This window comes from Protomyctophum bolini (genome assembly GCF_963924005.1).
Source record: "Protomyctophum bolini genome assembly, chromosome: 6".
NCBI lineage: Eukaryota > Metazoa > Chordata > Actinopteri > Myctophiformes > Myctophidae > Protomyctophum > Protomyctophum bolini.
In genome coordinates, this window is record NC_137867.1 from 43,472,345 (window position 1) to 43,497,417 (window position 25,073).

General features: G+C 47.1%; 1 protein-coding gene across 1 annotated transcript in view; it reads left to right on the forward strand.

Annotated features, from left to right (window-relative positions):
* cemip2 (cell migration inducing hyaluronidase 2) overlaps window positions 1-25,073 on the forward strand; it is a 90,987-nt gene that overhangs the window by 8,608 nt on the left and 57,306 nt on the right. The window contains 5 exon segments of the mRNA XM_080766532.1: window positions 7,037-7,324; window positions 8,029-8,181; window positions 11,735-11,875; window positions 13,578-13,905; window positions 14,394-14,636. Coding sequence (XP_080622658.1) covers window positions 7,072-7,324; window positions 8,029-8,181; window positions 11,735-11,875; window positions 13,578-13,905; window positions 14,394-14,636 — 1,118 coding nt within the window. The 5' untranslated portion in view covers window positions 7,037-7,071.

Here is a 25,073-nt window from a genome sequence, read left to right on the forward strand (position 1 = left end):
ATGGAACGCAACATGTCACTGTTTAAAGTGTCCCATTCACACACACACACACACACACACACACACACACACACACACACACACACACACAAACGGGGTTAGTAATATCTTCCTATTTATTTTACCTCCGAACACAAACCTTTTCTTAACAACCCCATAAAGCGAGCATTATGAAGGAAAATGAAAGTCAAGCATACAGGCAGGGCAGGCTGTTTGGGAACACAGCGGCGCCTTTGCCCCGTTTAACGAAACCCCCACATTCTCCCATTAAACCCATTCTGGACGGGAACCCCCTTTTGGTGTTTTAAGCATCATGTTATACTTTAGCTGTAGAAAAATATCAGATCTACAAGCTCGTAGCGCCGCGTGGCACTCTATGAGCTTGTAGATCTGATATTTTTGAAAAATCGTGAAAATGTGGAGCAGAAATTTGAATATATCTATATATTCTTTCAGAGCGAATGTTTTTAAAACCCATCTGCTGCCACCTGGTGGATGCAGAGCCAAACCGACTGCTGTGCCGTTTGTAGTGTGACACACGTTGCATTCACATCCTGTTTGGGCGGCCATCTTAGATGCTAAATAAAATCATAGCGTCAATGCTAGCGAGATAAAATGAAGCCATCCTTGCTCTAGAAAGTGCCAATGTTCCCATCTTCTAGACCACCGGATAATCAGCAAAGACCTCCGAACATTGCGCGTTTTATCCAAACCATGGTGAGCTCCGTAGATTTGGAACTTTTTTGTCAGCCTGTATAAAGGGAGGTGAACGGCAGTGCTGGTCTAGGATCACTGAAGAAGGAAAGGCCAAAAAAAAGAAAGAAATGAGCGATCCGGTTTGATATCAATAACAAAGCTTATCAGATGGAACGTTACACCAGAAGCAGTTGCTGGTTGGATTCCAACTGGCGGAACCTTCCGTCAGGAGCGGTTAATTTGTTAACTCAAATCTTCCCTCCCTGGAACAACATATTTTCAGATGGGAGACGGTGGCCGATTACATATACTCTTTGGGCTCGCTTGGCATAAAATAGACATATAGAAACATAGTTTTTTCAGAAAACTGTCATGATTTAGAAGACATTTGTAGAATCGTCCTCAGGTGGAAACGGGTCGAATCCATTCCCTGGAGCAATTCTGACATCCTTACTAGATTCTCCCCCACAATCCTTCATTTAGGGCCTTAAATACTACCACACGTCTCTACTTAGCTACCTCAACATGTTCAGAATAAATGTAAGCTGACATTTTGGTGGTGGTGGTGGTGGTGGTGGTGGTGTGAGACTTCTTTAATCTGTGCCAAACATCAGTCGGAACTTAAGGACTAGCATGTTCTGAGTAGGCCTGTCACAATTATTACACAATTACTTGAGATATTCGCAATTATTTTTGCATTATCGCCATAATCATCACGCAGAAACGGCAGATCTACAAGCTTACAACACCGTTTGCTATCGCGCCGGTTCAGTCTCTATCCTTTTAATACTCTGTGGGCAGGGAGCGCTCTGCTGTGTTCATCTTGCCCGCACGAAAGGAAATGTAACCCTAACTTTGACCTCCATTAACTGTATGGTACAAAACACACACACACACACACACACACACACACACACTATCTCTCACAGACAGACAGACACTGACCATGAAAAGTATATTATATACAAGACAAGAGCTTGTTGTGACTAAACAATGTGTACAGATTGGATCCATTTGGAACACATCAGGTTTTGGACATACAGTACATGTTTTCCCCCTGACAGACAAGACAGGTTTTCATATTGTCAACGTTGCGTTCGTACATCTGTTTAAAGTGTGGCAGAGGTCCATAACAGAGTGCATAGTGGTGGTGTAGAGTTACTCTACACTGTTTTTGGCAATCTTTTATTTTAGTTTCAGTCAAAGTCTTTTGAATAGTTTTCCTTTAGTTTTTGTCACATTTTAGTCACCAGGAATGTTTTAGTGTTAGTCTAGTTTTTAGTCGACTAAATATCATAAGAAAATCTACAGTTGATTTAGTCGAACAAAATGTATTTTAGCGGTCCCAAATGCCGTCGTAATTCACTTGCTGAAAATAGCCGATCTACAAGCTCACGTGCCGCAGTGCGACGCGTTGTGAGCTTGTAGATGTAGATGTGGTGTAGAGTAACTCTACACCACCCTGTTATGGTAGCACATTCACATGTGTTGTTATTACACACTTTCCCCGGCCCGGGTGTTTGTTTTTGAGGGAAAAGTGCTGTGCTGGGACTCTTTATTTTTTTTCCTGCTGTGTCATTTCCTTACACATGGGTGTCTGTGTGGAACTTGCAGTTGTCCAGTTGTCGTGTGTGTGTGTGTGTGTGCGCGCGCGTGCTGCATATGTTCTTGAATGTGTGCCAGTGTAATTGACTGTGTTAGGTTTGTTTATGCTCAATCCCAGTGGTGGAAAGTAAGAGAGTACATTTTAAGTACCATTACGAGGTATTTGTACTGTATATATTTATATATACAGTACATCGGCTAGGGTTGCCCTCAGAATGGAGATGCTAGGGTTGAAGTAAAAAGCACAAAACAAATCATTACCAAACAACATCCACAGGTTGTTCCAGGTCATTATGATCTGAGAGATGTGGACACAGAGGTATTCTGACTGGTCCTCACTAACGGCTGATTAAACATACATACTCGGTACATTGAGATATGTTTGATCAGCCGTTAGTTAATGAGGACCAGTGCAAAATACCACTGCGTTTCAGTGAAACGCTGGGGTTATCCTGTGGAACAAAAGCAGAGACGAATTGAAACATGGAATAAGTTTTAAAAAAAAAGAGTTTATTTATATATAATATGATAGAATAGCTGGGTACAGTGTGTACGCATATGTGTTCGTAGATTCTACACCCGGGGTGGGAAAGTGTGACGATGGTGAGGGCCACTATATTTCCGCTCTCATTCCAGAGGGCCACATATTTCTGCTACAAGCTCAAAACGCGTCACACTGCGAAGCGTTTTGAGCTTGTAGATCAGCTATTTTTGCTATATTTGAATTAAGATACTGATACTGATGTTTTGGCTTTTTTTTTAATATCCCGAAAAGTAACCTTTTTGTGTGTGAGAGAGAGAGAGAGAGAGAGAGAGAGAGAGAGAGAGAGAGAGAATGTTTCAGTGCTTGTTGTTCATTATTGTTGGGATGTTTGTTGTTGTCTCTGTGTGCGTAGATAATTGTTGTCTCTGTGTGCGCAATGTTGACTTTTGTTTTGTTGTATGTATGCTTTGGCAATGTAGAACATATTTATCATGCCAATAAAGACTTTTGAAATTGAGAGAGAGAGAGAGAGAGAGAGAGAGAGAGGGAGGGCCAGGCGTTCCCACCTAACGTCCGGGTATGATGAAGACGATGTCACTGGCATCATACCCTCCGTACCCTAAGCCCAAAGCAGGATATAGATTGATCATTATTGGTACTACTGTCTGTCTGTCTGTCTGTCTGGTGGTAAACAGGATGGGCCGGCCGGGTCCAGGAGAATCCAGCTCTGCTGTATGTAATTAGGGCCATCTGTTTGGGCTCAGCCTCTCAGCGCTGCTCACACACACACACACACACACACACACACACACACACACACACACACACACACACACACACACACACACAGTACACACACTGACTGTGGAATGGAATGGAATGGAATGCTTTGCATCCACTATTTACTGGTCCCCATTCATTAATGTGGACAAGAGCAGCCAAGGTCACAGCATGGCTGTCCCAGCCAAAACAATCCAGGGGAGAGACAGACAGACAGACAGACAGACAGAGAGACAGACCGAGAGAGAGACAGACAGAGACCCTCCAAACCCACCGCCCGACGCAACGCTTCACACTGCGATGAACACATAAGACCAATTCAGGCCCGGACGTTTCGCTTTAATTAGTGTCTTCTTGTTGGTGTCTCTTTCTTAACACATTTAGACCTGGTGTGTGGTTTTGTAAACGAGTGTAATGTTTTATCAGTGTGTCGTCCACAGTTAACAGTTTTTGTATTGAGTTGTACTGTAATTCTACAATCTGTTAATAAATACTTCAATAAATTGCATTTTTATAGCGCTTTTCTGTAGTGCTCAAAGTGCTTTACAATTCATTCAAACATTGGGAGGTGAAGCGGCGAACAGTCGACGCCAGCGTCCTCACTTCCCACATTCACACACCAATGGTGGCGAGCTCACACCGACCCACTCATTGGAGGCAATGTAGGGTTCAGTGTCTTGCCCAAGGACACTTCGACATGTGGACAGGAGGAGCCGGGATTCTAACCGCCGACCTAGGGATCATTGGACGACCTGCTCTACCTCCTGAGCCACAGCCGCTCAATCAAACCAGACTCTCCTCCCTTCTGGCTCCAAAGCTATGGAATGAACTTCCCGTTGCAATCAACGGCAGACTCGCTCCCCAATCTTCCGCCGTAGCCTAGAAACTCTAGCCTGGCTAATAAGCCAGACTCATATAATCCTGGCTAATAAACCAGACTCGTATAATCCTCATAATTTTTGTGCCAATGGCATATTCGTGTCTGGCTTTTTATCCAGGATATTAAAAACTCACCTCTTAGCCCGTAGCACTTGCGTTAGCCTCGACGACCTTACAGGCGTATGCAAAGGCTACACTTATGTCATTTAGAATAGATTACCTTTTATGTAGACATAGCACTCTATATAGTAGTGTACAGTTGTTTTTGGCAATCTTTTATTTTAGTTTCAGTCAAAGTCTTTTGAATAGTTTTCCTTTAGTTTTTGTCACATTTTAGTCACCAGGAATGTTTTAGTGTTAGTCTAGTTTTTAGTCGACTAAATATCATAAGGAAATCTACAGTTGATTTAGTCGAACAAAATGTATTTTAGCGGTCCTAAATGCCGTCGTAATTCACTTGCTGAAAAAAGCCGATCGACAAGCTCACGTGTCGCAGCGCGGCGCGTTGTGAGCTTGTAGATCAGCTATTTTCATCATGCAACTAATTATAAAATGACTTATACTGGATCTCTTGTCCACTAGTCCCTTCCTAACAAAGTTTCTATCTGTTGACGAAATTGTCAATATATTTAGTCTTGGTTTTAGTCATCATAGCTTAGTTTTCATTTAGTTTCCATTTAGTTTTTGTCAGTGAAAAAAGGTAGTCGACGAACATTTTTCGTCTTAGTTTTAGTCGACGAAAACAACACTGCAGTATACTCATACAGTAGTTTCACTGTACAGATATTCTACTGTTAGACAGATGTTTAGGTTCTTATAGTTTACTCATGATCCTTAAAGACTATTTCCATGTATTTGATGTATTACCATGTATTGTTCTTCCTTACTGGAACTCGGAGCCTCAAAATGACTCAACATTTTGTTTCGTAATTATATGACACAGAGTTTGAATGACCTTAATGATCAGGTCATCAAGTAAGATGAGTTAGTTGTGTGGACCCAGAGGGCGTGGAGACTGGCTCATGGACTGTCTGCTGCTCTCTGTCTCTGTCTCTGTCTCTCTGTCTCTCTCTCTCTCTCTCTCTCTGTCTCTCTGTCTCTCTCTCTCTCTCTCTGTGTCTCTGTCTCTCTGTCTCTCTCTCTCTCTCTCTCTCTCTCTCTCTCTCTGTCTCTCTCTCTCTCTCTCTCTCTGTCTCTGTCACATCACCCCCATCTTAGCTAGATTGCACTGGCTTCCTGTTGAGTTTTTCGAATAGATTTTATGATACTTTTATTTGTTTACAAATCTTTACATGGGCTGGCCCCCTCATACTTATCTGACCTCTCGGATATGATTATACTCCAGCTAGACCTTTTGAGGTCTGTAATCGTGCTTTCGCTGTTGCAACTATTTAAGTCTCTTCTTAAGACTCATCTCTTTTCCATGGCCTTTGATCATTCCTGATTTGTTGTTCTGTGGTTGCACGGCGCACATCCATGCTAGAGCTGGGATACTGACCGATGGGACCCGTCGGGTCGGGCTCATTACCATAATTGGTGGTCGGGCTTCGGTTCGGGCCGGCCATGCTGTTGATGTATAGAAAATAAAGTTTAAATATGAATGAAAACGATCCGACTAGTCTGTCTCTCTGTGTGTTTCCTGGTTAACCAGGACGCATGGTGCACTTTAGAGTAGCCTATATATTAACCCATTCTGAACGGGCACCCATTTTGGGTTAGCATCAGGTTCATCAGACCCGTGTTTGTCCGGTGGAAACCTCGTATGAATCTGATCTCAGGTCAGAATGGGTTAAGGTGGTGCAGCGTGACAACGCACTGTTCTGCAAGCAGCAGCACCGCTTGTTGTTGCAAGTTTATTGCAACGCACGTGCTGCAAGCAGCAGCAGCAGCAGCAGCAGCGAACGTAGCCCCATGTGAACCTCAGTCCCTACGCTAATTCTGTAGGTCAGGAGCTCCAGAATGAGCGTAGGGACTGAGGTTCCATATGGGGCGCAGCTGGAAGAACCACTGAAGAGAGGTTGAAATCACCCACGGTGGATGCGATCCTCTTCGTCCATGACAACATGTGAACCACGATGGTTGGAATAATATAAATAGTTTGATTTATTAGCTGTTGAAGAGTTGAGTATGAGTAAATAACTCGATCCTGCCCATGGACCATGGCAAAAATGGCGCAGATTGTTTGATTGAATGGCACTTTATTAAGAGTTTGCAACATTGCACGAACACTCACAATAGATATAAAATGGTCCCATTTCATGATAATTTACAAGACACAGTGTGGTATGATGTCTAAATGTAACAGTCAGGCAAGGCAAGCTGTAGCCTACATTATAACAATAACATGCTTGCTGTCAGTGCCTTCCTCAAAGAAAAATGAAGGGGGGGCTCGTTTGGGTTCAGAGCTGTCGGTGTCGGTTGTTTTTGTATTTTGTTTGCATAACAGTTTCTAGATTTTATTGTGTAAAACACTTTGGTCAATCTCGATTGTTTTAAATGTGCTATATAAATAAAGCTTGATTTGATTTTGATTTGATCTCTCCCCTCTCTCTCTCTCTCTCTCTCTCTCTCTCTCCCCCCTGCCCCATGCAGGTAGAGCTGACACGCCCCCAGCCCCGCCCCTTGCCATGCCGACGACGAGTGACGGGCCGCTGTATGTAAACACCGGCCGCCTGCCGGTGTTTGCGGCCCCGCCCCTAAACGGCGGCCACCACCAGAGGGCGCCGGGGGGCTACGTGCCCGGGCGGGTGGCGCCGGTCCGCTCGCCGCCGCCCACCAAGGCTCCGCCCCCTCCGCCTGTCAGCCTCAAGCCCCACGGAGGCCTAGTCCCGCCACCCGAGCGGAGAGGGGGAGGGGCCACAGCCGCCAATGTCGGAGGAGGTAGGGGCGGGCGATAAGGCTTTCACTTCTAGTTAGGATTGTCTGCCAAATGCAGATAATCCTGGGGATCCTTGACATGAAAAAGGTTGAGAACCACTGATCTGACATTTAGCATTGAGTCCTAAAATGGGTTCATTTATACTTTTGTAGAACAACGCTTTCATTAGACAAAATTAATGCATTTTGGTCTAAATGTTTTTCTTCTAGTTTCTGTTACCTCGTAGGAGGTTGTACTGTTAACCCATTTTGACCCGGGGACGATTCTCCAAAATCTCGTCTAAATAAATCCTGACAGTTTTCTGAAAAACCATATGTTTCTATGTCAGTCGTTCTCAAACTATTTCATGTCAAGGAGCCCCAGAATTATCTGTAATTGGCTGCCGAACCCCATCTGAAAATATGTTGTTCCAGGGACCCCACCAGAAGCAAAGATTTTAGTTAAAAACATTCGCTCTGAAATAATATATAATACACATTTTCAAGATTTTTAGCAGACCTACAAGTTCATAGCGTGGCACTCGGTGCCGTGCTATGAGCTTGTAGATCTGCTATTTTTCAATAGCTAAAGTATAACATAATGCTTAAAACACTTGAACAACAACCCTAAAAGAAACGCATGAAGACATATCGTGATAATATCTTGTATGGTGATACTGCTTGATAAAAACATATCGTAATATGATATTTTTTCCATCCCCCCCTAGGAGGAGGCCTGTCGGACGAGGGGCGTCGCAGGGAGCGCGCTCAGAGGCTCCGGCGCAGGAAGAACACGTTGGCGTGTTTCGGAGTGTCGCTCGGGGCGTTCTTCATCACGCTCGTCCTCATCCTCAGCCTGGGAGGGGGGGACGTGCTGGACGGTCAGTGAGAGAGCTTGTAGATCTGTTGTTTTTTTTATAGGGGCCCCGCTAGCCCCTCCTGTATGTCCAGCTTTGAGGGTTTGTGTGTAAACGCAAACATTGAATGCCATTGACAATGTCCTGACATCACTCACTCATCCCCTCAGTTTCCCCCCGGTTCACGGAAGTCATTTCTCTATGCAGAATAAGGTCATCTTAAAATCGTCTCGTAAACGTGTTGTGGTCCAAAAATAAACAAGCTGCCTCTGCGTTATTGTCAGGGATAGGGATGGAGCTTGTTACATTTTATTGATAACCATCACCTTATCGATCAGGCTTATCGAGCCGGGTTCTTATCGAGCCCACTATCGAGCATTTTATAAGGAAAGATGAGAGACAATACATTCTGAACAAAACCAGTGTCTTTTACTATAGGGCCTTCAAATACAGAACTGTTCTAATGGACGGAAGGCAATTTACCTTTTTACCAATAGAATAATATTAAATAAACCACTTTAGAAGCGTAGTTGTGTTCAACCGGACAGCGCTGGTTGGCAGGTATCGATACACTTTCAGGCCGACATGTTTGTGCCAGCATGGATGATTAGATTTATTTCTTGTCTTGATTGTTTAAACACGACGTCATGGGCCGCTATGCTCCATAACAGGCTTGATAAGCCTAAAGCTTATTGATAACGGGTACTCGATAAGCTTGTTATCGGATTCTTTCGGGTATCCGTTATGGAGCTCCATCCCTAGTCAGGGAGGTGTCTCTGTATCGTTTATCCATCCCTAGTCAGGGAGGTGTCTCTGTATCGTTTGTGACAGTCAGTCACTCATATATGATACAGTCTGTTTCTAGCGAAAATCAAACTAATTCAGCAGCAGTAACAATAGCGTGTTCTCTCTGTCAGTTGATTCTTCATATCCATATGAGTGAAACGGCCGGGATGACGTGTTTATTTTTCAATCGCAGTTCTTATGTGAGGTGATCTAAAATCCCCCTTATGGGGATTACAATGCAAATAAAAGGGACATGAACCCGTGGAGTTATAGCGCCCTCTCCCCATATTGACGTCAGACTTCGGTGCTCTATGAATGTCCAGAGGACGAACGTTGTGATTGGCCGGAATGGGATTACGTATGATGATGTATGATGACAACCAGTGTGGTTTTTGTCGACTAAAACTAAGACGAGAAATGTCCGTCGACTACCTTTTTTCACTGACGACAACTAAATGGAAACTAAATGAAAACTAAGCTATTATGACTAAAACTAAGACTAGTCTACATATATTGACAATTACGTCAACAGATTAAAACTAGACTAAAATGTTAGGGACTAGTGGACAAGAGATCCAGTATAAGTCATTTTACAATCGGTTTCATGCTGAAAATAGCTGATCTACGCGTTGCGCTGGACGCGTTGTGAGCTTGTAGATCGGCTATTTTCAGCAAGTGTAAAATCAGTCATTACAACGGCATAAAGTGTAATGTAAAATACATTTTAGGCAACTAAATCAACTGTAGATTTAGTCGACTAAAATCTTATGACGACTAAAACTAGACTAACACTGAAACATTCCAGGTGACTAAAATGTGACTAAAACTAAAGGAAAACTATTCAAGAGACCATGACTATAACTAAAATAAAAATGTGCTGCCAAAAACAACACTGATGACAACAGCACCCCTTCACTTCACACGAGAGTGTGTGTGTGTGTGTGTGTGTGTGTGTGTGTGTGTTTTTTTTTCAAGCTAACGTTCCCCTCAGAATGTAGTGTGTGTAGCCTTGAATTAGATTTTTTCCCCCCCGTTGCATTCCTGAACCAATAAGTTGATTATCTGAGTTCCCAGAAGTTTACAGACGGGAGCGGCGAGTAAATCAATGGAGACTCGCTTAACTCCTTCAGTGCCACAGTTAGTCAGAAGTCTTTCTCACAGGTGCCAGTTTCTCCAGTTGTTGGCCGTTGAATAACGGCCAAGCTACACCAGGCTTTTCTCGCGTGTTTACTCTAAACGCGCGGACCGTGCGTGCGTAAGCCAAATGCCTTGGCTACACCAGATCTGTGGTGCGCGGCAGGTTTGTGCGGGACCTTCCGGGAGGATATATAGATACGTGCGCATGGGGGCATACTGTACGCACGTAAAAATATTTAGTACCGATCCTATTTTTAGAGAACGCGTAGGATGGCCCGCGGTATCCGTGCGTCTGGTGTAGCTGGTATCATTGACATATATTGGTCCTATCCAAACGCACTGTACGCGCGTAGTAAACGCGCGCAGTAAACGCATACGCACGCGCGCAAAATTGCCTGGTGTAGCTTGGCCCTAAAGCTTGGTTTCAGAAAAACGGCCATTTTGGAAACAAAAAGCTGAGAAACTGGGTTTTAGTGTGAGATACTTTCTCACTCAAGACTTTTATTTTTGATTTCAGTGATATCAGACATATAAACAGTACTTGTTCTCAAACAAATGAGACATGCAAAAAAAGGGCTAGGAAAAAAAGAAATAATAAATCGGGGCCCCCCTGATGCCCAAGGATCCGTGCCCAATCTGGCCCTGGAAAAAAATATTGTTTTGAGAGAGAGTGGGGTGCTGGACACGCACACACACACACACACACGCACACACACACACACACACACACACACACACACAAAATCTCCGTGTGTGGTTGTAATCTGTGGGAAGTATGTGTGCAGTGGGTCTGTCTTCTCTCGGGATACAGGTCTGCCTATGACGGCCTTTCTCGATCACAAGACTGTGCTCACTGAGTCTGTACCTAGTTAAGATTTTTCTTTGTTTTGGGTCGGTCACGGTGCTCAGGTATTCTGCCACTGCGTATACTCTGTTTAGGGCCAGATAGCATTCTAGTTTACTCTGTTCACACACACATGCACACACACGCATGCGCACACACACACACCCACGCACAAACAACACGTGTGGGAGTTGGGACTGAATTGGGTCGCGCTGTGAACAGTAGCCGATTGGAATTATTGGATCCTCTCAAGAGATCGGAGGCACAATGATGTATCATATTATACTTTTCTTCGTTTTTTTTACTAATTCATGGAAAACTTCAGGTAGGTGAAGTACGTGTGTGTATCTCTGTATGATGGACGGTGTTTCATATAAGATTTTAGTCGACTAAGTCTACAGGTGATTTAGCCGACTAAAATGTATTTTGGCGGGCCTTGATGCCGTCGTAATGACTTATTTTACACTTGCTGAAAATAGCCGATGTACAAGCTCACAATGCGTCGCGCTGCGACGCGTTGTGAGCTTGTAGATTGGCTATTTTCAGCATGAAACCAAGTGTAAAATAACTCGCACTAGATCTCTTCTTGTCCACTAGTCCCTTCCTAACATTTTAGTCTAGTTTGTATTTGTTGACAAAATTGTCAGTATATTTAGTCTTAGTTTCAGTCATCATAGCTTAGTTTTCATTTAGTTTCCATTTAGTTTTCATCAGTGGAAAAAGGTAGTCGACGTCACATTTTTTGTCATAGTTTTAGTCGACGAAAACAACACTGTTTGTTTACATGGATGTCGGTGTCTTTCCACACAGAGAACTGTCCGGACCACAGTCCCAACCTGAGCGGCTGGAACCCGGGCCACCAGCCGAAGAAGGCCATGATCGTCAGGAGGGGGAACCTGTTGCGATTGGACGCCTCCGCCACCTTCCATTCCCTGACCATCCAATCAGGAGGTACGGTGTTATATGTTGGAATGCATGAGTCACACTAAGGGTTTGTAATTGTCGATGCGGTTACAGGACACATGCTGAAGCTACAATGATTGTCCTCAGAATTTCGGGTAGGCACCCGGGAAGGCAATCGGAACTAGTTTTTTTTTTTTACTTTGCCTAAACCTAACTCTTATAGTACCTCAATAAAACTATACCTAAACCTAACCTTAAAGGAGAATTACGGACTAGAAGGCTTTTTTGTAGTTCCTGGTGTTATTTTGTGCAAAAACGCATTATTGGCTATTTCCCCTACCATAAGCGTTTTAGTGCTAATTCGCTTATTTCCATCGCTCAAAAACATTTTTTTTAAATATATCCTCTCTTCATAATGTAAATAGTATCCCAAGCGGCACAATTTACTACTTATTTCGATGGAATAATGGAACCAAATGGACCCATTTACAGTATACACTCTCAGAGTTACAGACCCATGAGGATCCATTTGGTTCCAAACTATCATTTAGCTGGGGACCCCCTGGAACTCCCTCAAGGCCCCCCTGGGGGTCCCCGGACCCCACTTTGGGAACCCCTGCCCTCCAGGTATCCTGAGCCGTGTTGTGCCACTTGTTGCTCGTAAACACGAGTCATAAACAGTCCAACGCAGAAACAGCCCTCATTCTTTACTCACATCTGGAATTGGTTTTAGGAAATGGACAACACAGTGCATTCCCTCAATATTTGTTCCTATTTCCTTAAGCATGCAACCCTTCCGTTTCCCTTCCCTTCCGTTCCTGCCAACTGGGGAACGCCAAGCCCAGATTTACTCACGCTATGAAGTATGTAGTGATGATGGTGATGATGATGATGCGATCACAACGCATGGGGATGAGTTGTGTGAACTTGTACATCTGCTATTAGGACATTAATTTACTGTTTGAACTTGTACATCTGCTATTAGGGCATTCATTTATACTCACATTCATTCATTTACTTTTATCATATGAAGTTGAAACATGGGAGATAATAGTGTTATTATAATTCATGTTGCAGGGCTGGTGGTTATAGTATCATTCATGTTTCAGGGCTGGTGGTTATAGTATAATTCATGTTGTAGGGCGGGTGGTTATAGTATCATTCATGTTTCAGGGCGGGTGGTTATAGTATCATTCATGTTGTAGGGCTGGTGGTTATAGTATCATTCATGTTTCAGGGCTGGTGGTTATAGTATCATTCATGTTTCAGGGCTGGTGGTTATAGTATCATTCATGTTGTAGGGGCGTGTGGTTATAGTATCATTCATATTGCAGGGCGTGTGGTTATGGTATCATTCATGTTTCAGGGCGGGTGGTTATAGTATCATTCATATTGCAGGGCGTGTGGTTATAGTATCATTCATGTTGCGGGGCGTGTGGTTATAGTATCATTCATGTTGTAGGGCTGATGGTTATAGTATAATTCATGTTGTAGGGCTGATGGTTATAGTATAATTCATGTTGTAGGGTGGGTGGTTATAGTATCATTCATGTTTCAGGGCTGGTGGTTATAGTATCATTCATATTGCAGGGCGCGTGGTTAGGGTATCATTCATGTTTCAGTGCGCGTGGTTATGGTATCATTCATGTTTCAGGGCGCGTGGTTATGGTATCATTCATGTTTCAGGGCTCGTGGTTATGGTATCATTCATGTTTCAGGGCTCGTGGTTATGGTATCATTCATGTTTCAGGGCTCGTGGTGTTTGCCGACAGCGCAGACCGCTCCAGGAACATCACGCTGAGGACGCGTCACATCCTGATCGAGGACGGCGGCGCGCTGCACGTGGGCGCGCCCAAATGCCGCTACCGCTCGCATGCCGCCATCGCCCTGGTGGGTCGCTCGGACGACGCGGCGGGGGCGCCCGAGGTGCCCGACCTGGGCCGCAAGTTCATCGGCGTGCTCCCCGGCGCCACCCTGGAGCTCCACGGCGAGCGCCGCGTGTCCTGGAGCCTGCTGACCCGCACGGTGCCCGCCACGGGGCTGGCCACGGGCGGCCTGGCCTTCCAGCGCAACTTCAGGTATTTTAAGCCCACGATTTTTGCAACCCATTTTTTTCCACCCAGTGTCAATCAATTGCCCAGTGTAATCCTCTGCCAACCTGGGGAGAGCCCCAGACTGACCTCATGCTTCCTTCAATGCATGAGAGGGTACATACCCTATAGGAGACACGGGGAGAACATGTGAGGGCACCTACCCTAGGGGACACGGGGAGAACATGTGAGGGCACCTACCCTAGGGGACACGGGGAGAACATGTGAGGGTACCTACCCTAGGGGACACGGGGAGAACATGTGAGGGTACCTACCCTATAGGAGACACGGGGAGAACATGTGAGGGTACCTACCCTAGGGGATACGGGGAGAACATGTGAGGGTACCTATAGGGACACGGGGAGAACATGTGAGGGTACCTACGGCAAGCATCGGCGACACAGATGCCTTCCAGGTCTTAATGGGACATTATCGTGGCACATACAGTAAATTATTGAACCTGTGCTCTCCTCCAGCCGCGGCATCAACCTGCGCGTGCTGGACCAGGACACGGCCGCCATCCTGCTGGACGTGCGCTACGACACGCACGACTCGCGCAACGACAGCCGCGCGCTGAGCGCCATGCTGCGCGCGCTGCCCGCCGGCCGCGTGGTCACGCTGGCCGTGGGAGACTCGGCCGTCAAGAGCCTCCTGGACGAGACCAAGAGGACCATCCAGGAGACGCTGGGCAGCCGCCACGTCTACGACCTCAAGTACAGGTAGGCACACAACACGGGAGACGCCCTTTTAGTTTGAGTCATTTAGTCTCTTGAATAGTTTTCATTTTAGTCACCCGGAATGTTTTAGTGTAAACACTAAATGTACTGGCCATGATTATCATTCTGGGCGGCCCCAGCTGTTGGTACGCAGAAGCGCTTCCCGGCGCTTGATTGACAGCGCATTTTGAATTTTGACGACGCATGCGCACTGGCGCACCGCTTATGTACAGCCCTGCTTATACTGGATCTCTTGTCCACTATAGTCCCTTCCTAGCATTTTAGTCTTGTTTTTATCTGTTGACGAAATTGTCAATACATTTCATCTTAGTTTTAGTCATCATAGCTTAGTTTTCATGTAGTTTTCATTTAGTTTTCATCAGTGGAAAAAGATAGTCTTAGTTTTAGTCGACGAAAACAACACTGACACGGACGTCGCGGACGATTTCATCGCGGACCATTTTTTTGTTATTTGCAAGTAGAAAAGTACGTCGGAAGTAGTGCCGAATCTATTTCCTTCGCCGATCCTTTGGTGCTGGTAGACGGATTCTTCTTTTGTTTTTCACTTCTGTCATTTTGAGTGTTCTTCGGTAATGTAGTAGCAACCTGGTGTGGATGTTTGTCCTTAAAGTCACAACTGCTGCAACAACTGAATCAAGTCGACCTTGAGGCTTAATCAGACAGCCCATGACCCATGCCAGATTTATATTCATGCGATGCCGATACAGATTTCGGAGAGTCCTTAACCCATTCTGACCTGAGATCAGATTCATGCGAGGTTTCCACTGGACACACACTGGTCTGATGAACCCATTCTGACCTGAGATCAGATTTAAAAAAATGTCAGTCGTTCTTCGATTTTTCAAAAATAGCAGACCTACAAGCTCGTAGCGCGCCACTCGGTGGCGCGCTATGAGCTTGTAGATCTGCTGTTTTTCAATAGCTAAAGCATAACATGATGCAGACACCAAAATGGGTGCCCGGTCAGAATGGGTTAAAGTCCACTGATTGGTCTCGCCGATTGGCTGTGCGTGTCAACTCAAAATATAGCAGATCTCTAAGCTCACGACCGGTGATGCATTGTGAGTGGTGATGCATGATGACAGTATAGTGTGTTGGGCTTGGCAGTGTAATGGAGCACCACTCTGCTCAGTCTGGAAGGGGAAGGATCTGGTCTCCCGGGGCAGATAAAAAGCAGCTTTATGTGCCTCAGTCTGTTATTGAGACACACACACTCCCTCCCATTGTCTTTGAAGTGTCAGGGCTCTTCAGCCTCTGACACTGACAGTCTGAGGCCCTGAGGGGACGGACAGACGGACGGACGAACGGACAGACGGGCGTGTATCAGGACACTGACAGATACGGCCCGTCCCTCAGTTCCTCCACAACCGTCATCGCGTTGTTGTTTTAGACATCAGTGGAAAGTACTGTACTGTACTGTACACGTCGGGCAGAACCCTGTTATGAAACCTTATGTTCACCCCCGTGAATTAATACCCCTACAGTGTCACTGACGGACGGGAAGTTAGTGTCGAAGTGTCCTTCAGCAAGACTCTGAACCCCTAATTGCTCCCGATGTGCTGTTTGGTGCCTTGCATGGTTTCCTCTGCCATCGGTGTATGAATGTGTGTCTAAATGGGTGAATGTAATGCACAATCTGTGTAAAGGTGTATGAATGTGTGTGTAAATGGGTGAATGTAATGCACAATCTGTGTAAAGGTGTATGAATGTGTGTGTAAATGTGTGAATGTAATGCACAATCTGTGTAAAGGTGTATGAATGTGTGTCTAAATGGGTGAATGTAATGCACTATATGTAAAGTGCTTTGGATAAAAGCGCATGGCAACACGTTGTAGATCTGCTATTATTTTGTGTGTGTCATTTTTCAATATGTTATGTTTCTGATGGCAAATATTAGTGCTTATTACAAGTCACTGATTTGGGCAGATTCAGGTTATTTTCACAAAACATTAACAACAGTTTAACACATTAAGTAAAACAAGTAAAAATAAAAAATAAAGCAAGCAGATCGCTGCCTTTTCTTCCTGGATATCATCCTGGATATCCGCTCCGCTCCGCCGCCCTGATGATTTCCCCCCAATACGTTCCGCTGCTTCCAGGGTTTGTGTGAAAATGTGCTGACGAGGCTGGACGGCCTTCGAGCAACAACACAAAAAAAGGGCAAAAGAGTTGAATGAATGTGGAGGGGGGAGGGAGGGGGGGGGGGAGGCTCCTTGTGGAGGGAGGGAGGGGTGGAGGGAGGGAGGGAGGGAGGGGGGGGGGAGGAGGAGGCTCCTTGTGGAGGGAGGGAGGGAGGGAGGGGGAGGAGGCTCCTTGTGGAGGGAGGGAGGGAGGCTGGGGAGGGAGGGAGGGGGAGGAGGCTCCTTGTGGAGGGGGGAGGGAGGGAGGAGGCTAGGGAGAGAGGGAGGAGGCTAGGGAGGGAGGAGGCTAGGGAGGGAGGAGGCTAGGGAGGGGGGAGGCTAGGGAGGGAGGGAGGGAGGAGGCTAGGGAGGGAGGAGGCTAGGGAGGGAGGAGGCTAGGGAGGGAGGAGGCTAGGGAGGGAGGAGGCTAGGGAGGGAGGGAGGGAGGAGGCTAGGGAGGGAGGAGGCTAGGGAGGGGGGAGGCTAGGGAGGGAGGAGGCTAGGGAGGGAGGAGGCTATGGAGGGAGGAGGCTAGGGAGGGGGGAGGCTAGGGAGGGAGGAGGCTAGGGAGGGAGGAGGCTAGGGAGGGGGGAGGCTAGGGAGGGAGGAGGCTAGGGAGGGAGGAGGCTAGGGAGGGAGGAGGCTAGGGAGGGAGGAGGCTCCATGTGCTCATAAAACTTTAATTGTGTTTGCCCTCGAGGGATGTCACTGCATGCTCCTCAGCAGCACACACATGCAGTTTACAATTTAGGACATTTAGGACATTTAGCTATCTCTAATCTGTACATTTAGGACATTTAGCTATCTATAATCTGTACATTTAGGACATTTAGATATCTATAATCTGTACATTTAGGACATTTAGATATCTATAATCTGTACATTGAAACTATGTAGGATGCCAGGTCTACAAATCTGACCAGATTCGACTGAGAGCCTGCCATCGCACAAACTCGCACAAAGCTTTTCACCAGAGGAGAAAATACTTTTCTTCAAAATGAGTTAATAGCACAGGCAGACTCTTCACATACTAGAGCATGTCTGAAATAAATATCAGAGCTGAAATCGACATGTAAATATGAAATAAATGCTTAAACATGTAGCTAGGTGTAATGTTAGAGACCACAGAAGTGAACCTTTTCAAGCCTGTTTTCTCAACTCGCTGTTTTCTGCAAGACATTACTCTATAAGCCATATCTCCTAAACTGGTGGGTCAAACTGAACAACCAATGTGTCAATGTGAAGCTATGATTCCCTGCTTTCATATGACATGAAACGACGACAGTCAAATTTGGTCACAAATGATCTGGCATCTGTGTAACTACTGTAACATGCTATCTACTGTAACATGCTATCTAAATTACATGTTAGCCTTTGCATAAAACTGCAATGACGTCGAGGCAAGGGCAAGCTCATACACACGCATGCGCGCACACGCACACACACACACACACACACACACACACACACACACGCACACACACGCATACACAACCACACTTGTATGTAAACTAAACTCACCACAGTCACCGTATGGAAAGTCTTCTATAGCCTTTGAGCAGAGGCAGCATTTCAGTTTGTGTTTTGCGGCCTGGCCTGGTTTTCTGTGGCTGGCTGGGTTTTGGTTGGCTGGACAGCCAACGACTACGCCACACTCCTCTTCCCCAGTGTCACATTTCACCTCGGGGGGGGGGGGGGGGGAACACGGCTCTGATCCAATCAAATCCAGAGCATGACCGACCATCTGAATCGATCGTAAGTCACTTAACTGTATGGATTGTAGTTCTATTCTGTAGTTCTTAACTGTATGGATTGTAGTCCTGTTCTGTAGTTCTTAACTGTATGGATTGTAGTTCTCAGTCGACTGGTTTCGACTGGTATCCGTCCTCCACGGACATCACTTTCCCATTGAAAATGAATGGACAATTTTACGTCATGTGTGTCTGAGCAAATGTACATGTTACGTTAAGTTTCAGTCGACTAAATGTCATGAGATTTTAGTCGACTAAATCTACAGTTTATTTAGTCGACTAAAATGTATTTCGGTGATGCCGTCATAATGACTGATTTTACACTTGCTGATAATAGCCGATCTACAAGCTCGTAGATTGCTTGTAGATCTGCTATTTTCAGCATTATGCAACCAAGTGTAAAATGACTTTTACTGGATCTCTTGTCCACTTGTCCCTTCCTAGCATTTTAGTCTCGTTTTTATCTGTTGACGAAATTGTCAATACATTTCTACTCAGTTTTAGTCACCATAGCTTAGTTTTCATGTAGTTTCCATTTAGTTGTCGTCAGTGGAAAAAAGGTAGTCGACGAACATTTTTCGTCTTAGTTTTAGTCGACAAAAACAACACCGACGGGGACGTCGTCGCCGACCATTTCTGTTAATTGCAAGTAGAAAAGTATGTGAACAAATCCACATGTTGCGTCATGATGATGTACGATGATATAAGAGCGCCCCTCACTTCACACAGGTGTGATTTAGCCCCTCCCATATACAGTATACATTAGGTCATAATCATGTCCCCCAAATATGAAAATATGTTGCAACACAAACATTAAACACCATTGACAATAATGGGTCATATGTAGACGAGCAAATCGGCTAAACAATCACATAAATTCATATAAAAGTTTATGTATTTGGCCGCCGAGCCCCATCTGAAAAATATGTTTTTCAAGGGACTCCCCCAGAAGCAAAGATGTCCACTCTGAAAGAATATATATTCAAACATTTGGGCCACATTTTCATGATTTTTCAAAAATAGCAGACCTACAAGCTCGTAGCGCTGCACTCTGTGCCGCTCTATGAGCTTGTAGATCTGCTATTTTTCAATAGATAAAGCATAACCTAATGCTTAAAACACCAACCCAAAATGGGTTAAGATGCTAAAAGAATGCACTGTAGGACTTACCTTGACCTGTATCCAAAATCATTCAATCATTCCACTCCTCTTTAGTTTCATGTCAGTTTGACTCGTCCAAAGATGCAGGGTGGAGATCCTTGTCTAGAATCCAAGTCTTTGTTTGTAATCCATAAATGGCATTCCTCCTCCAGAGCTTCTATCAGACCGCTAGGAGGAGAGAACGCTCTTGGAAATATTGCCTAGGTTTTGAATTAGCAGCTTAAAGCTACACTACGTATGTCACTTTTTGAATGTCCGGCGTTTGCATTACGTCTATTAATGTTTAGAGCACTTTTAACAAACTTAGATGGCAGCCAAGTCTATGGATCTTTAACACGTTGGATCCGTATGACGAGTATAACCGTCCTATCAATTAATGACACTGGGTACAGAATAGATCAGTGTTTCTCAACCTATGTACCGCGGCACTTTACTGTGCCGTTTGATATGTCCAGGTGTGCCGCTTGATTTTACAGAAAGTAACACAAAGTTAGTGTTACTTTCTGTCAAATTAGGCGGCACATTAACCCTCCCCCGAAAGCAATATTATAGCTACTGGGCTGCAGGCTTCTTATTGTTGCGTCGTTGTTGTGTCACGTCTAACCATTAGACGTGCGATAAAAAACAACACGGAACAATAGACTCTAACGACCCAATCGGCCATTGAAATGTTAATGCTAAAGAGATGCATCCAGAAGACGCTATACATTTCGCTGAGTTCGCTCCCTCCAGAAAGACTGGAGCGCGCAGAGCGCAAAGAGCCTATCTCCTGTTTCTGTAGCCATGATGAGGCCCATAGGGGCAGGAGCCTATCTCCTGTTTCTGTAGCCATGAGGCCCATAGGGCAGGAGCCTATCTCCTGTTTCTGTAGCCATGAGGCCCATAGGGCAGGAGCCTATCTCCTGTTTCTGTAGCCATGAGGCCCATAGGGCAGGAGCCTATCTCCTGTTTCTGTAGCCATGAGGCCCATAGGGCAGGAGCCTATCTCCTGTTTCTGTAGCCATGAGGCCCATAGGGCAGGAGCCTATCTCCTGTTTCTGTAGCCATGAGGCCCATAGGGCAGGAGCCTATCTCCTGTTTCTGTAGCCATGAGGCCCATAGGGCAGGAGCCTATCTCCTGTTTCTGTATCCATGAGGCCCATAGGGCAGGAGCCTATCTCCTGTTTCTGTAGCCATGAGGCCCATAGGGCAGGAGCCTATCTCCTGTTTCTGTAGCCATGAGGCCCATAGGGCAGGAGCCTATCTCCTGTTTCTGTAGCCATGAGGCCCATAGGGCAGGAGCCTATCTCCTGTTTCTGTAGCCATGAGGCCCATAGGGCAGGAGCCTATCTCCTGTTTCTGTAGCCATGAGGCCCATAGGGCAGGAGCCTATCTCCTGTTTCTGTAGCCATGAGGCCCATAGGGCAGGAGCCTATCTCCTGTTTCTGTATAGCCATGAGGCCCATAGGGCAGGAGCCTATCTCCTGTTTCTGTAGCCATGTGGCCCATAGGGCAGGAGCCTATCTCCTGTTTCTGTAGCCATGAGGCCCATAGGGCAGGAGCCTATCTCCTGTTTCTGTAGCCATGAGGCCCATAGGGCAGGAGCCTATCCCCTGTTTCTGTAGCCATGAGGCCCATAGGGCAGGAGCCTATCTCCTGTTTCTGTAGCCATGAGGCCCATAGGGCAGGAGCCTATCTCCTGTTTCTGTAGCCATGAGGCCCATAGGGCAGGAGCCTATCTCCTGTTTCTGTAGCCATGAGGCCCATAGGGCAGGAGCCTATCTCCTGTTTCTGTAGCCATGAGGCCCATAGGGCAGGAGCCTATCTCCTGTTTCTGTAGCCATGAGGCCCATAGGGCAGGAGCCTATCTCCTGTTTCTGTAGCCATGAGGCCCATAGGGCAGGAGCCTATCTCCTGTTTCTGTAGCCATGAGGCCCATAGGGGCAGGAGCCTATCTCCTGTTTCTGTAGCCATGAGACCCATAGGGCAGGAGCCTATCTCCTGTTTCTGTAGCCATGAGGCCCATAGGGGCAGGAGCCTATCTCCTGTTTCTGTAGCCATGAGGCCCATAGGGCAGGAGCCTATCTCCTGTTTCTGTAGCCATGAGGCCCATAGGGGCAGGAGCCTATCTCCTGTTTCTGTAGCCATGAGACCCATAGGGCAGGAGCCTATCTCCTGTTTCTGTAGCCATGAGGCCCATAGGGCAGGAGCCTATCTCCTGTTTCTGTAGCCATGAGGCCCATAGGGTAGGAGCCTATCTCCTGTTTCTGTAGCCATGAGGCCCATAGGGCAGGAGCCTATCTCCTGTTTCTGTAGCCATGAGGCCCATAGGGCAGGAGCCTATCTCCTGTTTCTGTAGCCATGAGGCCCATAGGGCAGGAGCCTATCTCCTGTTTCTGTAGCCATGAGGCCCATAGGGCAGGAGCCTATCTCCTGTTTCTGTAGCCATGAGGCCCATAGGGCAGGAGCCTATCTCCTGTTTCTGTAGCCATGAGGCCCATAGGGCAGGAGCCTATCTCCTGTTTCTGTAGCCATGAGGCCCATAGGGCAGGAGCCTATCTCCTGTTTCTGTAGCCATGAGGCCCATAGGGCAGGAGCCTATCTCCTGTTTCTGTAGCCATGAGGCCCATAGGGCAGGAGCCTATCTCCTGTTTCTGTAGCCATGAGGCCCATAGGGCAGGAGCCTATCTCCTGTTTCTGTAGCCATGAGGCCCATAGGGCAGGAGCCTATCTCCTGTTTCTGTAGCCATGAGGCCCATAGGGCAGGAGCCTATCTCCTGTTTCTGTAGCCATGAGGCCCATAGGGCAGGAGCCTATCTCCTGTTTCTGTAGCCATGAGGCCCATAGGGCAGGAGCCTATCTCCTGTTTCTGTAGCCATGAGGCCCATAGGGCAGGAGCCTATCTCCTGTTTCTGTAGCCATGAGGCCCATAGGGCAGGAGCCTATCTCCTGTTTCTGTAGCCATGAGGCCCATAGGGCAGGAGCCTATCTCCTGTTTCTGTAGCCATGAGGCCCATAGGGCAGGAGCCTATCTCCTGTTTCTGTAGCCATGAGGCCCATAGGGCAGGAGCCTATCTCCTGTTTCTGTAGCCATGAGGCCCATAGGGCAGGAGCCTATCTCCTGTTTCTGTAGCCATGAGGCCCATAGGGCAGGAGCCTATCTCCTGTTTCTGTAGCCATGAGGCCCATAGGGCAGGAGCCTATCTCCTGTTTCTGTAGCCATGAGGCCCATAGGGCAGGAGCCTATCTCCTGTTTCTGTAGCCATGAGGCCCATAGGGCAGGAGCCTATCTCCTGTTTCTGTAGCCATGAGGCCCATAGGGCAGGAGCCTATCTCCTGTTTCTGTAGCCATGAGGCCCATAGGGGCAGGAGCCTATCTCCTGTTTCTGTAGCCATGAGGCCCATAGGGCAGGAGCCTATCTCCTGTTTCTGTAGCCATGAGGCCCATAGGGGCAGGAGCCTATCTCCTGTTTCTGTAGCCATGAGGCCCATAGGGCAGGAGCCTATCTCCTGTTTCTGTAGCCATGAGGCCCATAGGGCAGGAGCCTATCTCCTGTTTCTGTAGCCATGAGGCCCATAGGGCAGGAGCCTATCTCCTGTTTCTGTAGCCATGAGGCCCATAGGGCAGGAGCCTATCTCCTGTTTCTGTAGCCATGAGGCCCATAGGGCAGGAGCCTATCTCCTGTTTCTGTAGCCATGAGGCCCATAGGGCAGGAGCCTATCTCCTGTTTCTGTAGCCATGAGGCCCATAGGGCAGGAGCCTATCTCCTGTTTCTGTAGCCATGAGGCCCATAGGGCAGGAGCCTATCTCCTGTTTCTGTAGCCATGAGGCCCATAGGGCAGGAGCCTATCTCCTGTTTCTGTAGCCATGAGGCCCATAGGGCAGGAGCCTATCTCCTGTTTCTGTAGCCATGAGGCCCATAAGGCAGGAGCCTATCTCCTGTTTCTGTAGCCATGAGGCCCATAGGGCAGGAGCCTATCTCCTGTTTCTGTAGCCATGAGGCCCATAGGGCAGGAGCCTATCTCCTGTTTCTGTAGCCATGAGGCCCATAGGGCAGGAGCCTATCTCCTGTTTCTGTAGCCATGAGGCCCATAGGGCAGGAGCCTATCTCCTGTTTCTGTAGCCATGAGGCCCATAGGGCAGGAGCCTATCTCCTGTTTCTGTAGCCATGAGGCCCATAGGGCAGGAGCCTATCTCCTGTTTCTGTAGCCATGAGGCCCATAGGGCAGGAGCCTATCTCCTGTTTCTGTAGCCATGAGGCCCATAGGGCAGGAGCCTATCTCCTGTTTCTGTAGCCATGAGGCCCATAGGGCAGGAGCCTATCTCCTGTTTCTGTAGCCATGAGGCCCATAGGGCAGGAGCCTATCTCCTGTTTCTGTAGCCATGAGAGGCCCATAGGGCAGGAGCCTATCTCCTGTTTCTGTAGCCATAGAGGCCCATAGGGGGCAAGGCGCCTATCTCCATGTTGCTGTAGCCATGAGGCCCATAGGGGGCAGGAGCCTATCTCCTGTTTCTGATAGCCATGAGGCCCATAGGGGGCAGGAGCCTATCTCCTGTTTCTGTAGCCATGAGGCCCATAGGGGCAGGAGCCTATCTCCTGTTTCTGTAGCCATGAGGCCCATAGGGCAGGGAGCCTATCTCCTGTTTCTGTAGCCATGAGGCCCATAGGGCAGGAGCCTATCTCCCTGTTTCTGTAGCCATGAGGCCCATAGGGCAGGGAGCCTATCTCCTGTTTCTGTAGCCATGAGGCCCATAGGGCAGGAGCCTATCTCCTGTTTCTGTAGCCATGAGGCCCATAGGGCAGGAGCCTATCTCCTGTTTCTGTAGCCATGAGGCCCATAGGGCAGGAGAGCCTATCTCCTGTTTCTGTAGCCATGAGGCCCATAGGGCAGGAGGCCTATCTCCTGTTTCTGTAGCCATGAGGCCCATAGGGCAGGAGCCTATCTCCTGTTTTCTGTAGCCATGAGGCCCATAGGGCAGGTGCCTATCGTCCTGTTTCTGCGTGATGCAGCTTGATGTACAAGTATCGAGTCCCCCTGGACATAACGCTAGTATGTCGCTGGGACTTATAATATATAATACCCCAATCCAACCCTTGATGCTGAGTGCCAAGCATTTATTTGATAGTCTTCGGTAATGAGCCGGCCTGGGAATGGAACCCTTGATGCTGAGTGCCAAGCATTTATTTGATAGTCTTCGGTATGAGCCGGCCTGGGAATGGAACCCCGACCTCCCAGTCTCAGGCGGACGCTTTAACCACAAGGCCACCGAGCCATTGTACTTTTAAAAGCGACATTGACCCGCTGACGGGGAGTTCAGCGTGGACGTGGCTAAAGCGTGGTAGCTCACAGCCGTTGACGCTTCCTCCGACGGACACATCAAAGAGCGCGTTGGCTCCTGCCTCGGT